The sequence below is a fragment of the Mus caroli genome, unplaced genomic scaffold (genome assembly GCF_978045245.1).
Source record: "Mus caroli unplaced genomic scaffold, Mus_caroli_1 scaffold_6, whole genome shotgun sequence".
NCBI classification, from domain to species: Eukaryota; Metazoa; Chordata; class Mammalia; order Rodentia; family Muridae; genus Mus; species Mus caroli.
Window position 1 is genome coordinate 121820730 of NW_028227261.1, and position 15549 is coordinate 121836278.

The 15549-nt window shown below is 41.0% G+C and overlaps 1 protein-coding gene across 2 annotated transcripts in view; it reads right to left on the reverse strand.

Annotated features, from left to right (window-relative positions):
- Positions 1–15549, reverse strand: part of Mdn1 (midasin AAA ATPase 1) — a 121100-nt gene that overhangs the window by 55624 nt on the left and 49927 nt on the right. For both annotated transcript variants that reach the window (XM_029476052.2, XM_029476051.2), the window contains exons 33-44: positions 14409–14538; positions 11564–11782; positions 10573–10770; positions 9599–9807; positions 8738–8860; positions 6975–7172; positions 5675–5782; positions 5153–5341; positions 3278–3367; positions 2929–3192; positions 2547–2808; positions 588–747 (exon numbers count right to left, since the gene is read on the reverse strand). In XM_029476052.2, coding sequence (XP_029331912.1) covers positions 588–747; positions 2547–2808; positions 2929–3192; positions 3278–3367; positions 5153–5341; positions 5675–5782; positions 6975–7172; positions 8738–8860; positions 9599–9807; positions 10573–10770; positions 11564–11782; positions 14409–14538 — 2150 coding nt within the window. The remainder of the gene's footprint in view (positions 1–587; positions 748–2546; positions 2809–2928; positions 3193–3277; positions 3368–5152; positions 5342–5674; positions 5783–6974; positions 7173–8737; positions 8861–9598; positions 9808–10572; positions 10771–11563; positions 11783–14408; positions 14539–15549) is intronic.

A 15549-nucleotide genomic window follows, 5' to 3' on the forward strand; every position in this document is an offset into this window, starting at 1 on the left:
ATACTGATTTCTTCCGAGAATCAACTCCCTTTTCTCATCCCCATTCTCTAAGGTACATCGCTTGATAAAAGTACACAGTCTATGAAACATGGAGAAGCAACACATAGCTCCCCCTTCTCAAAATTACTACCGTGCTTGAATGTAACTGGATTTCAAACAGAGACATCCAGAAACATCCAAGAACAGAAAGAACAGAAGTCACCACTTAAAAATAGCTTCTTATCATAGCAATTTCTGACTTGTCCATTTCCTCATAGTGGGATAGAAAGTAATAAGGATTGTGGTCATTAGTCATATGTATTTACTAATGTTTGCCTGTATCAGCTCTTGTATTTAAGTAAAATGACCATAACAAGAGAGCAAGGATGTTAATAGGAAGCAATACTATTTTGTTAGCCTTTACTTCAGTTAACTAATGGCTAACTCAGTCTGTCCACTACATGATAGTCTAAGAATGGCTGGAGATGCAACGCCAGGTGAGAAAGACAATAGTTTAAAAATACATCCCCAGTGTGAGTCTTTACAATTAACAAACACAAGCCAAATTTCAGTCACACCCATTTCTGATTGTATGTAATAGTTCTTACTTGCAGAAATTGACATTGTCCATCAGAAGCCAATCGCCAGACTTTAGGGCCTGAACTAACATGCTGTCAACCCACTCAAAGCTGCCATGACTCCGGCCACTGGTTGACTGCAGAAGCTTTACCCCAAAAGCCCGGAAATCTTCAACAAGTTTGGCAAAATCTGTAACGTTACAGACAAAAATAAGCATCTACTACTCACTGGCACTTCAGCCTCCTAGCCAGGATAACCCCAAACAAATCCCAACACTTGTTAGACACAGCTAATAAAATTATGTTTAGCACAAACACTTTAACAATTTAAAAGCTACATACTCGGAGTTAACTCTGATGAATAATTTTAGTGTATTTCAATTTTTCAAATCTCTGAAAGAATAATGTCTCTCAACCATTATAACTTCATATTAAAGAGCGAAAAACTAGCATAGCAGAATTAATGCCATTAAATCCTATCCATCCATCTATTTATAGATGTATCACACTAATACTTTAGTGTAGCACTGACAGCCCTTGTCTAGAATTTTTCACATGGTCTTTTGTTAGAAATGATATTATATTATTGGATTCTTGCTTTGAGCCATTAGTACTGAGGGTTGGTCTGATGCTGCCCCCAATAAGAACCTCACGTATACCAAGTGATGCTATGTCAACCTGGTTACCCAATTTAAAGTTAATTGGTTAGTAGAAGGCTAGAGCCTGTGATTAGGCAGTAGAGAGAAAGACAGTGAGAAAGGCAGGTTTTGAGGATTAAGTAAGGGGTCTCAGGAGTAACCTGGGAGAAGGAAAACGGAGACAGAAAGAGGAGACTGCCATGAGAAGAGATGGCCCGTGAGCACATGGCCAGGAGAAATGGGCTCCAAGGACCAGGTGATGGAGCAGAAATAACCCAGGTGAGAAACAAACAACAGGAGATATCTGGCTGGGATATAAGTGAGAACAGCTCACAACCTGCCTAATCTATGCTTACAGCTTATAAATAAAATACCAGGGCTGGTATTTTAATGCACCAACTAGAATAAATAAATCACGTACACATGAGAATATAGCTAAGTTCCCATTTTTAACTTGAAAAATGGGGGAAAAAAAAAAAGAGAATAAGAGGCAGCACACACTGAGTACCTGAGAGCAGAGAGGTAAAAACCAAGATGGAGTCCTACAATTGCTTTTGTAGGGAGTACAGAAGAGGGGTGGGAAACCAAAGAAGCCAGGCATCTCACTGAAGAAAGGCAGAAGGGGCAACTAGAAAGAACAGCAGAATACTTGAAAGGCAGGGCTTCTCAGAGGACCCAAAGCCCCAAATGAGGCCGATGTGCCTGTGGCTAAGTAACCCTGCATATCCATAAAGTCATCTGCCCAAAGGTGAAGCAGAAAGGAATGGCTGGAGTAAGCCTGGGCCTCTTCTGTTACCATCAGCCCAAAGAGAACCTTCAGCAAATCACATGCTTTAGTGCCATGTCACAGAGGAAACGTTCCTCCTCCCCAGACCTGAAAAGCTTAAAACTTATGTTAAGATTAAAACAATCCATGGGGAACTTACTACCTAACAAGAAAAGTGCAAACATATCAATAACATACAATGCAGTACTTCACAACTTAACAAAGATCAAGTCTAACATTCAATCAAATTCAGACAAACAGAAATGAAAATGCTCATTTCATGAGGAAATGAGTTAAAAGAAAACAAAAGCACTTTCTAGTGTTAGGATGAAATTGGCCCGTAGCTGGGGAAACATGCAATGAGCAACAGAGCTTGGTAAGGAGCCATTTCAGTATTTGCCTTTTCTGTGTCATCAATCTGAAACCCTGTTTCTCAGCATTTTACTTTAGAAGTAAACATTAAAGTTTTGAGGAATAATCACTACATATACTAAAAATACAACATGACATTCACTAATATATCCCTACCCACAGACAACAATACAGTAACACGGAGTGTATGACGTATACAGCATATACACATACCTGCTTTGGAGTACGAGTTGATTTTATTATTGAGTCGCTGCATAAGCAGCAATACTGCTTCCAGTTTGTTGACAATCTCTATAGTGACACCTTTACCATCTTCACCAAGACATTTAGGTTTATATGTCAGAAGAAAATGGCTCCAGGCTTGCAATACTACTTCCGTGTCAACAGAATTGATAAGAAGACTATCCCTTAGCAGGACCCTGACAGTACGCTCTACCTTCTCAAGTAGTAGCCTCCAAGGTCGGATAATATCAACCTGAAATTTACAGAGCACATCAAAAGTCATTGGCTAAGGTGAAAGGATACTGTTGCAAGTAGTCACCACCAATACAAAAGCCCCCATAGCCAGACTACAAGTCAAAGTATAAGAAGGTACCTGCTCAAATCCGCCTAGAAGCTCAGTAGTATCCATTGCACTATTCATAGCCATGATCTTTAAGGTGTGGCCAGTAAGGTGTGCCAGAAGCTGGATCAGGCTGGTCTTTCCCACAGAGGCTGGCCCCACAAGGATGACCATCCAATTCATCTGCACACACTTCATGATGGGTTCCAGAGACTGGAATGATTGGTGCAGGAGTGACAGGGGCCGTCGGGATGGGTGAGGAACATAGCTGCTGCGAGAAAGGACTGAGTAGCCAATCTGAAGAAAACATAGAAGTCATATGTAGTGATATAGAAGCCATGGAAAATTGTCATAGGGAAAAGGATTATTCCAGTCTGTTTACCTGAATATCATAGGGAGTGATATGAAATTGTCTAGTTCCTATATATGGCATGGAATTGGAAGCAAACACATCCTTAAATATAGTGACAACCTAGAGGGAGATAATTCATTGAGAATATAAAATCATTATGAATTCTTACATGATGTAGAAATAGATGGTCCTGGAAAATAAGCAGAGCAACAAGTCACTACATTGAAGACAATACTAGAAATATTTCCTATTCCTTTGAGTTTTCTCTTAGAAACATCACAGGGTAAGGCTGGGCATTGTAGCATATACATAAAATCAAGGTACTGGAAGGGTAAGGCAGGAAGAACACAAGTTAGTGGCAAGTATTGGCTGCTAGTCAGTGCTAGTACAGCCTCGGTTACATCAAGACCTACCTAATGTTAAAACCCAAAACAAAAAGCATAAACTGTATTAACAACCAAAGTAACAAAGCAACATGGCTGGAGAGATGGCTCAGTGATTAAGAACACTGGTTGCTCTTAAAGAAGAACCCAGTTTGAGTTACAGTAGCCACAGGGCGGCTCATCACTGTCTGAACCTTCAGTGACGGGGATCCAATGCCCTCTCCTCTAGCCTTGATGGGCACCAGACATGCACATGATGCAGACGTACATGCAGGCAAAGCATCCATACACAAAAAAATTAAAATTATATAGTGTTACATGACCTCAAATTACTTGCAATTACAGTAAAATTATAAAATAAGTTAAAGTGAAGCCATGGGCACTACAGCAAATCTTGAGATAAGACATTTGCTTTCATGTCATCAACGTATCAGTGCTAACCTAAACATTATGAGGAAGAATGTAGCAGCCAGAGAACTGCATTAGAAACAGGCAGGGACTATTTCTGCCCTTTAGAGCTGAAGAATAACTATTATTTCAACTTCATAAAGAGGAAAAGTTAGAATCACCCCCAAAATTTTATCAAGTTGAAAAGCATCAATATTCTTATAGTTTTATATACAAGTCAGAAAATAAAAGTTAAGGAAAATTCAGTCGCTGCACAATTATGTATGTGAAATCTTAAGAGGCATGAACAAGGTATTGCTGTCATGTCTGCAGTTCCAGGAGCTTGGCAGACAGTTCACACCAAAGCTTACCTCCTTTCCTAATTCCTGATAGAGACAATATATAACTCACTATCACTCAAAGCACTCTTAGCCACTGAACCATTTCTCCCATCCATAATTAACTTAAATTGGTGAGATTTAGTAGAATAGAACAGCCAGTAAAGCATACTGTACCTAAACGGGCTCACCCTATCAAAGGCTCTATACCTACAAGACTCTGTGAATGACACATGGCTCCTTTTTGCAAAGGTCATGATGGCCCTTCCTACCCACACCTGTTTTGAGTTTTAATGATTAAGTGTTTACCACAAACTCAAATACAGAAGAACAAGGGACAGTGGAGCATGCCTGTAAACTTGGCAGAGGAGGCCGAAGTAGGAAGATTACATGAACCCAGACATTTTTGATCAACCTTGGGCAACACAGAAACATCCCTTAGAAAACAGAAGTACACATGACATAACTGTAAACTACAAACTCTAGTGTCATATTCTTTTTATAAATATGTAGTCTTATCTCACTTAGATACAAAGTATCTTCTCTTTCATACTTCTACCCATTCTTTCTAGAGAAAATACATTAAAACCAAGGAAGTTCTGGCAATTTTGGTTTAAGGTTTGTGCCTATGGAGCAAATTATCAAGATTCAAAACTGCTAGGATAAAACGATGCTTCATCCGTTCTAGCGACTTCTGAATTTCCAAGAGTATTGGTGTTTTTGTGAGACGATTCTTGATACATTAAGAGGGAATTGCTTTTTACAAAGAGTGATAAACGAACAAGTAGGAGACTCACTTTCTCTTTGTCCTCCCTGGTTCTCATTCGTTCACCATAAACTAGAAACACATGCTGACCAGGATCATAGCAGCCAGGAGACTGGTCAACCAGTATCAACTGACACCAGCGGAAAAGGTCTCGGAGGTTGAATTCCCAGGGCCCTCCTTTTTGTCCCCATTTCTTCTCAACAGTCACTTCATGATCAATCTAGAAATAAAACATTCTTAGTGAAAAGCATATCCTATCAGGAAATGCACTTTGTACTAACATTACATATGGGATCTATTAATGAAAATTCGTAGGTCTGAATCCAACAGCTCCTCCTAATAACCTAACCTCCAAAGGCCAAGAAGCCCCTGAGCATTGCTGCTCTGCCCTACAACGTATGAAAGGCATGGCTACCAAGGGAAGCCAACCGCAGCACACACACAGAATTCTGCAATCAATCTTCTTTTGTTAGCCCAGTAGTCTGGAAGAGTCCGGTACTCAGTGAGGAAAGGCGGGTTCCAAGGAGCCAGGGAAACACAAACTGGTACTTACATGGTTATTGAAAGCTACCATTTTCTTAACAATATCTTTGTCAATGGCTGGGAACAAGGTACTGGCAATGAACTCCATGTCAACTACTGTAAGGGGATCCACAAAGACCTATAAAATCCAGACACAGTATCAAGGCTTTGTTCTAGAAAACACTAGAAAATGACTACCCTACCTTGCTATGTGCTATTTCTACTCAATAACTAAATACCAATAATTGAGTATTAAAATTTTCTTACAATGAAGAAATGCTATAGAATTTTCAAAATACAGATAACATGCTTGGCTTTCAAGCTAAATCTAGGAAGTTAAAGAGGCATGTACAATTTTCAAATACCTTCAGATTCAGATGGACAGTTAAGAAAACAATCATTACCAAATTCATCAAAGTATTTGACAGTTTTAATAATAAACATTCTTTTAAAAAACTACTTTATTATTTACTGTGCTAGCATTTTGCCTGCATGTATGTATGCATATCACATGTGTACCTGATACCTAATGAGGTCAGAGGAGGGCGTCAGATCCTCTGGGGTGGAAGTTACAGATGGTTATGAGCATGAACAACTGTGCTTGGAATCAAACCAGGAGCCCCTCCAAGAGCAGTCAACTGGTTAGCCACTTTACCAGCACAACAAACAATATTAGATGACACTCAGAAAACCGTTAATCATCAATGAACAGGGATATTAGAGCTAACATCTATAGAACTTCAAAATTCTAAGTTAGCCAAAATGAAAAATACCACCTAAAGTAAGCATGTATATACATATCCCTTTGCAAAAATAAAGGTTTAACATATTTTTGATTTTGTTAATGATAGATGGAGGGATACTGTACTTTTTATTAATAGCAGTTGCTGATATTTTGTTTTGTTTTTTGAGACAAGGTCTCACTATATAGCTCTGGGGGTCCTGGCACTCACTATGCAGACCACAATGGCCTCAAACTCACAAGAGATCAACCTGCCTTTGCTTCCTGTGTGTGGAGATTAAAGGTATGTGTTACTACACCAGTTTTCTATTCTTACATTCTAAAAACTGAAATACACTACTTTCACTACAAAACTCGTAAAGAAATTTTGTAACAGCCTCCACGCCAAAGTGTGTTAATGATGTCCTTAAGAAGGCAGTAAACTGTCTTCTAAGTGACAAGACCCCCAAGATGTCCAGGTCCCAGCAGTTACAGGATAAAGGCAGGGAAGGAGGTCTCCACTTCAGGAGATTGTTCAGAAGGTCCTGTATTAAATATACAGTAGGCATACTAACAGTGACCTTGGTTTCTAGAGCAGCAGGAATCTTACCTGAGTGAATCTGTTAAGGAAAGACTTAGGCAAGCCCTTCCTCCCACCTCCTTGTCTAAAGGGATTTTGACAACCAAAAATCCTGGTCTTCTCGTGCTGAACTTGAAAGCTCATGCCTAGTTCTGGTACATAGATTTCTCCTCGATGATCAAAACAAGCATTGAGTCCTTCAAGGATGGACTGAGAAGCCAGGTTAAGCTATTTGGGAGAGAAAAAGAAAATATTCCTTTCATTATTTCACTATACAACTAGAACAAAAGACAAAATAATTATGGGTAATAAAGTAAAATAGGTTTTCTTGAAGTCAGAGAAACTCAAATTTTATTTCTCACATATTTTAAAAGATTCGGGTCTGTATAAGCTTAATTTCATATATAAATGTAAAGTGCACATAAATAACAGTATAAATATCCATCAATTAGGGCCTCTATATGGGGTGTTGCTTTTTTTTTTTTAAAGACTTATCTGTTTTATTTTAGGGGATTAGTGTTTGCTAACATGTATGTATGTGTGTGTGTGTGTGTGTGTGTGTGTGTGTGACCTAAGTGCCTGGTGCCTGCTGAAGTCTGAAGAAGCTCTCAGATCCCTAGAAAATGAAGTTATAGATAGATGACCATGAACCACTAATATGAAGACTAGAAACTGAACAGCAGTACTCTGAAAGAGCAACAAGTATTCAGAACCAACAAACCACCTATCTAACCCCTTGTATAAGTTTCTAAGTAAAATAAGGAAAACTACAGATAAATTTTTAAAAAAGCTTTGCACACAATTAATCATGGGAACGATAACTTACACTGTTCACTAATAACATGCGCGAATTCGACAGTTAACTTCTACCAACAGTTTTGTGGTCGAGGACTTAAAGAATAGAAAGAGCTAATAGAAAGAGCGGAGCTCATGAATATAAGAGATTAATGTTCATTATATATACTGAAAAGTAAAAAAAAAAAAACCAAACCAATCAAATGGAAGACTGCAAGTCAATAAAATGCAATCATCCGAGTCAATTATACCAGAACCTCATCACACTTCTATAAGCACAGCAAAGTCCTATCTTTTTTGAATCCTCCAAATAGATAGCTGCTGTAAGTTGGTATTCAAGCCCAGAATGCCCTGCAATCCCTCGATGCAAGCTCATATACAGCCACTTTGGCCTTTAGTGCAAAGCTAAGCTTTCTCTTTTGCTGTGTAATAGATACTGAGTTGGCCCCCGACTAGAACCAGGGGAAATCTATCATGGTATCTGCTCTGAGCAGCAGACAGCAATACAGTTGGCTGATGCTCATAGAACCCTCTGTGTCATCCAGCACCAGGGGAGGGGTCTGTGTCAGTAAAGCTGTCATCCACATCATTTCCACTGTTCAGCACTTTCATCGTTGATCCTTCCAGCCACTTTCTGAATTAATCAGATCCCATTACAGATAGTTGTGACTGATCCACCATGTGGCTGCTGGGAATTGAACTTAAGACCTCTGGAAGAGCAGCCAGTGCGTTTAATTGCTGAGTCATCTCTCCAGTCCCAAGGTATAATTTTTCAATCTGAAATAGATTCCAGTGAAGGAATGACAGTGGACTAGGGAATACACCATGAAGTACCCTTCTCTACGCACACTCTGCCAAGTGAAACTGCTGACTGGCAATAAAGTAAAGGACCTTTTTAATCAGTCTTGTCTGTCCTTGCCGTGAGTTCCTCCACTAACATGCCTGGTCAGGTCTGCCTTCTCACCGACCTGTGATCCCATCCCGGCACTAATGCTCACCTCATCCAACACAACCCAGTGGCCGGCTTTCAAAGCCGCCAGCAAGGGGCCATCACACCAGGCAAACTCTCCACCTCTGCCACCCTCAACAGGTAGATCGGCTCCAAACAGATCAGTGATGTCCTGTAACAAAGTCCATATCATTACCAAAAAACAAAACACACACACACACACACACACACACACACACACACACACACACACACACACACACCAGAGACAAACAGATCCCCTAGAACTTAAAACCCTAAATCTGAAATGATAAATGCCTGGGTAGACCTCACACAATACTTCTCCCCCTCATGTTTTTTCTGGAGTGATGGAAATCGAATCCCAAACGTTCTTGACACTCTCTAGCAGAAGCACAAGCACATCCCCCCACCCCAAATTCTGCTAAGAATGCCGCTGACAGCAGCCTCCCTCCCTCCGTAGATGCCCAGATGATTTTTGGGGATGCCTTGGTGAGCCCCAGGAGAAGCACGAGCAAAGCAGAACGATGCCTAGGCCTTGCTTCCAAACCCCTATCTTTTTTTCATTTCTGTCCCACATTTAATGAGACTTTTTTAAAAGTTACTTTACTTCTAAGGTTTCTGAGAAAGAAAAATAAATTAAAATGATACATTACACAATAAAATGAGGAGTCCTTTGTCAAAGAAAGTTAGAATCAAAACATCTAAATGAAAGGAAGACTCCTGCAGGTGCCCACTGTGAGGAATGCAGAAGACTTAGTTTGGATGCTTCTGAGCTACCACCACAGGACATGCTTTTGGTGCTGACAGTCATGAGTTCTCCTCAGGAAACGGTATAAGCAGACAATCTTCCCTTTCTTCATCTCGTGCGTTTTAGGACACCTAAGCTTACCGTCTGCTCTGACAAATTGATTCGAACCAGGGTATTTCCAGAAGCCTTTGCTAAGGCAGCCACCAAACTTGTTTTGCCAACACCGGGTGAACCCTCCAGGAGAATGGGTTTGTTCAGTTTAGCAGCTCTTAAGAGCCTCTGGGCATTCATAGCTGTGGTGCCTGCAGTGAGTGCATAGTCAGCAGTATTGTGGCCATCCGGGACAGGTCCTTAAGAAAAGAAGAACAAAGTCAGAGAGTGTAAGTCACCATCAATTGAGTACTGCTGGGATGAACATTATTTATCCCCTTTCTGAACTCTGCAGCTTTTGCATCTATAAAATGTGTTACAGAAATGTTGAAACCCATAACATACTTTCTCAATTGTGTCTAGTACAAACCACCACAAATATAGGTCTCTCTGCAGACACAACCTTAGCAGAACTAATGTTTATGAGTAGATACTTCCCTGACTGTCACTGCTTCATGTGCTCAGAGAAGACCCTGACATAGGACCAACAGACTTAAGAATTAAGAGTGCTGCAAGAGATGTGTAATCAGGCCAGAGGCCCTGACTTCAATCCCAGTACCACAAATTAAAAAATATTTGTCAGAGGCAATTTAATGAGCAGGAGAGGCAGGACCAGAAATGGGGTCTACTGTCTTTGACCCATCAGTCATCACTGAACCGTTTACCTAACTCTATAAACAGACACTTTCTGAGTCTATAGAGCCAGGCTATACCGCAGCTGCCACTGAGAGGAAGACAGAAGAACTACCAGCTCGTAATTGTTCACAAACCTGTTTTTGTAAAAACTAGAATCGGATTTATAGTTAAGATGTATTATAAAACATCAGGGCTTGTTTATGGGCTTGCTAGCCTTAGTGGGTTTACAGAAAAATAACCCTGAGCACCACACACAAAACTAAGTCATAACAGAAATACTTTTATAAGCTACAGGAGGGGAATATTCATTTATTTTAAACTACGCTTACCTCTTGGTATAAAGAACGGATGAACTCCCCAAAAGTCATCTATGCTCGTGAATTCCCTGTGTTTGAGTCTATCATAAATCTTCAACTCATCTTTCTGCCGTTGTGTTAGTCGGACTACCTTGGAAAGTTTCTTTATTAGAAACTTCAGACATTCTTCTCGAGCCAAGAGGGCTGTACCAAATCCAGACGACGTAACCCCTATACAGGAGAATTGGATCATAAGGGAGTTAGCACCATCAAACCCACTGTGGTTAGCAAGAGCTCAAACCTGTGCTGAGGAAAAGGGCCTGAGCACAACTACAGGCTGAATACAGCTACAAAGTAAACAGCCCTGAGGAAGACGGGAAGAATGTACATCCAACAGTCTCTCCAAGCTCTCCACCACCAATAAAGCAGCGTCTTCGAGGATGGACTGCCTGCCGTGGACCCAGCACAAGCTCATCTGGAGACTCAGCTCCTTTATTTCCATGTATGTTTAGTGCCAGGCAGGAGGGTGTAAATATGTGCCCCACTCATGAATGGAGGTCAGAGGACAACTTGTGAGATGCAGTTCTTTCCTCCTATAATGTGGGTTTCAGGAATCAAATCAATCCTGGTGACAAATGCCTTTCCACTCTCATCTATCTCACTGGCTGACCCCTTTACTTTATTTAGGACCTAGTCTACCTTTAAAAAGTGCCAACTTAGCCAGGCAGTGGTGGCGCACGCCTTTAGTCCCAGCACTCGGGAGGCAGAGGCAGGCGGATTTCTGAGTTTGAGGCCAGCCTGGTCTACAGCTCGAGTTCCAGGACAGCCAGGGCTACACAGAGAAACCCTGTCTCAAAAAAAAAAAAAAAATAAAAGGGGGGGGGTGCAAGTTTTTTAAAAGCATGAAGAGTGTTAAAGTATACACTTAAAATGATTCTGAAAATATATGATCTGGTTCTGGTTTTGCTTCCTATTCCAACTTTCCTCTGTCTGTTAAGCCAACTGTCCCCAAGAGGAAACATACCTGAACCTATCCCATCTATGTACACCAGGCATGCGGCATGGACAAAAGACGTCACAGTAGAGATGGCCTCTGGCCTTTTCACAGCAGCGTCCTCTGCCATTGAGTTCATGAAGTTAACCCAAGACAGAATATCTCTGATACTGACAACACACTTCCGTCCAAACTCCTGGCGGGTCAGCCAGGTAATGAAATCCAGCATCACCTCAGCTATGTCAGCTCCTTAAAATAAAGCAAAAAGAAACTGTCTCTATGAAACAAGCTAGACAGTGAGGAGGCGAGGTCTCTTTATTTCTCAGTTTATATATATTAAAAAATGCTGTGTCCATTAAACTACATAAAACCCAAGACTAAGAAGCTGGCCTGAAAACACAGGAAACACGCATTTATAAGGCAGTTGAAAGGGCACACACAATTTAACTCTAGCCTGAGCGGGGCTGCGGCAGGAGGGCAACTCTACGGCTCAAGCCCACTATATACCGAGAGCTGACAACTTAGACGACAACTCACCCTGCCCCTAAACATGTAAATGTGAAGTCACACCACAGCAGCATCATGAAAACACAAGACAGCTACATTGATTTTTCTTGTAAATAAGCACTCCTGCCCCAAGAAAACAAGGAACTGCTTGGGGAAAGAACTGACCTGCTCCTCGGTACTACTGCTAGGAAAGATGTGCTGGTTGGTCCCCCCATCCCCCTCTTTTCTCCTCAGCAACACAGGCAGGAGTCATTTTTAAAAAGGGAGTCTCAACTGCCCCGCATCAACTGGCCTGTGTGTAAGCCTACTAATCACTTTCTTGATTTCTGTGGGAGGGCCAGGCGAGAGTCAGGCCATCCCTCTAGTGTGTAAGGGGATAGGCTGAATAAGCCACAAGGAACAAACCAGTAGGCACGTTCCTCTCTATCACCCTATGTCATCTGCATAGGTACCCACCTCAAAGTTCCTAGAGTTCCTGCCTGGCTTATCTACATGATGCACTGTGATGTAGAGGGATGAGCCAGATAAGGTCCTTCTTTCTCCAGTTGCTCCTCATTATAGTGTTTATCACAGCAATAAAGAGCAAACTGTGGCGGGAGTTACAAGTATTTCCAATTTATAAAGCTCACCATGACCTAAGAGAATCTGGCAGCATTCTTTCTACTGAAATGAGTAGTACTACTGTTTTGGTGGCATTAGTTCAGTTCTTTCATTTCACTCTGTGTCTTTCTAATCTAGTTATTAATTCATTTGACAAATGGAGTGAGGCTTCACACAAAACTGTCTCAAGATTTAAAACGAATGGCTGTACTTATAAAAATTTTGTATCATGAAAAAATTGAAAACAAAGAACATGCTTAAACAGTACATATTTAAAGATCCAGGGCATCGTGAATGAAATGTAGAGAACTCTATGAAACTTGTGCAATGAACAGTAAACATGTGAAAATGGGGAATAGGCCAGGAATAGTGGAATATGATCAGTGTTTCAAAGACGGAGGCAGAAGAACCATGAGTGTGAAGCTGGCCTGGGCTACCTAGCCAAGGATTTTACACTGTATCTCTGGTCCACTGCCAGATGGAATTGTGCATGTCTGTCTTACTGTGTCCACGCTCCATGGCTCTTGTCTTTAAAAAAAGCATACCTCTATTGGGTAACTCGAGTGTCAGCTCTTCCTGAAACAGCAAGGTGAGAGCAGGTAATGTGGAGGTCATTCTAACATCCTGCCCAGTTTCACAACCATCTTTCAGGATATGTTTTAAAAGTGGAACAATATGTCCATAGGGCACAATCCCAAAGAATCACATATCCTTCCTTTTTCTATTAAGAAAGCAGGTCTGCAAAGAACTGTATGTATGTATGTACGTATGTATGCATTTAGAACCAAATCTAGAGTCTCGATTTAGTCCACTTGGTGTCTACAATAAAACCTGTATTATTAAATCAATGCAAGGTTTTAAAACATGGTTAGGCTTGATGTTTTAAGAACTGACAAGTTCACTGAGTTCAAGGCCATCTAGATCTACAGAGTGCATTGCAGAACAGCCAGGGCTGTCTTGAAAAACCAAACAAGGACTGGAGAGTTGGTTCAGTGTTTAAAGAGCACTGACTGCTATTGTGGAGGTCCTGAGTTCAATCCCTAGCAACCATATGGTGACTCACAACTATCTGTAACGGGACGTGGTGCTCTCTTCTGTTGTGTCTGAAGACAGTTACAGTGCACTCATATACATTAAACAAACAAATCTTTAAAAAAAGAAAGAAAAAGGAGTTTTAAAGTATTATTCTGATTTCCTTTTGCTTGAAGGATTTTTATAGTAAGATGGAAAATTGAGAACAGAGTAAAAGATTCATTTATGAAACATACAAGCCTGTCAAGTTGTAAATTAAAAGGGCTAGGGATTTGGCTCAGAGGTTTCAGTGCTTGCCAGCCAGAGCTAATAAGGACTGATGTTTAGGTCCTTGGCACCCATGGAAATGCTGGGTAGGCAGCTGTCCTTCTTATAATCCCAGTTTCAGAAGACAAAGGAGACTTTCCATAGCAAGCTACCTAGCAATGACCATATTGCTGTGTTCTGGAGTTGAGGAAAAGACCCTGGCTCAATGAATAAGGTAGAATCAGAGTTCCTGACTTTAGTCTGCCTCCACATACATGTAAAATATTCACACACATACAAATACAAACAACCTATAAAAACAGAAAGAAAAAAAACGTGAAAAGATACTTTCAGAAGATAAGAGGCAAATGCTGTATTTACCACAGATCTATTTTGTTCCTGCTTCTATCTTTTTCATTTTATTACACACTGACTATACACACAATTACTTTTCCCTAAAACAACAGCCCTTCCAACCAGCACCACTCACCTTTCTGACCCACTCCGGCTAGAGACAATCCTGGACGAAGATTATGATTGACTATCTGAATTAAGTCCTCACGTTTTGTGCTTTGAGGGCACCATATTTCTGTAAATCGGTTTCGTAAGGCAGGAGACAGCTGTAAGGAACACAATGGCTAGTGTGAATTAAAACCTGAAAGGAACGTTTGCAGTGACTCTAGCAACACTAGATGTCTTGCTTATTCCCTCTGCTAGCAGATACAATTTACTGAAGGCTAGGACCCTCACAGATGTTGCATGGCCCATTTACTGATGTTATGCAGAGCATCAGGACCTCAGGAAGGAAGTGGTAGCTATGACAGGATTCCAGGACTGTGTCAAATGTGACTTCTACCTCTAAGCATAAATTCATCCCTTTACTTTCTATGCAGTTACACAAACAACTCTCTGCCCCTACAAAAGTGTTGTCCTGAGTAAAAGGAGAATGGCATTTGCATGGCTCAAAGTTGGCATGTACATCTCACCTCACACGCAGCAAAAACTTGTTTAGCTCCTGTAATCCTACAGCTGCTGTACCATCTACATTCTATTGTCCCATGTCATCAGAACCACTGATAATGTATGTCTACAGTGCTATAGGGGCATCATTATTTGTCATCAACTTTTCAGTGACTTTCGTCTACCTGGCCTATTACTCATATCAAGGAGCAGCTCACCTCGGCTCGTGTTTCTCATATACACACTGCCTCTCAGGATGACCAACCCCTTAAGTACTTGAGCTATTAGGAGCTTATCTCCCTTTCTTTATTAGATAGGAAAAAGCAAAAGGCAGCTTTCCCTCATGTAAAAGATAACCACTTTATCTTACGTAAAGTGCGAGCTAGCCTGGCAGTCAGATAACACAATGTTTGTGCTGTTATTTTGTGTTTGAGAATGTGGATTACTTTCCATAATGTATAAGGTTCCCACAATTTGCATATGCAGTCAAAGCATGAGAGGGCAGTTCACAGCACACAATGGTCTTAAATGTGAGCAAAGGTGTTCCGGGCACTCTTCACTGGCACTCACTCACAGGACAAAGCATGCATGCAGTCATGTAATCAGAACAAAGGCTTCAGGGAAGCGGCAGCAGAGGCGAGATGACAAGAGTGGCCAGAATACTTTGGGTC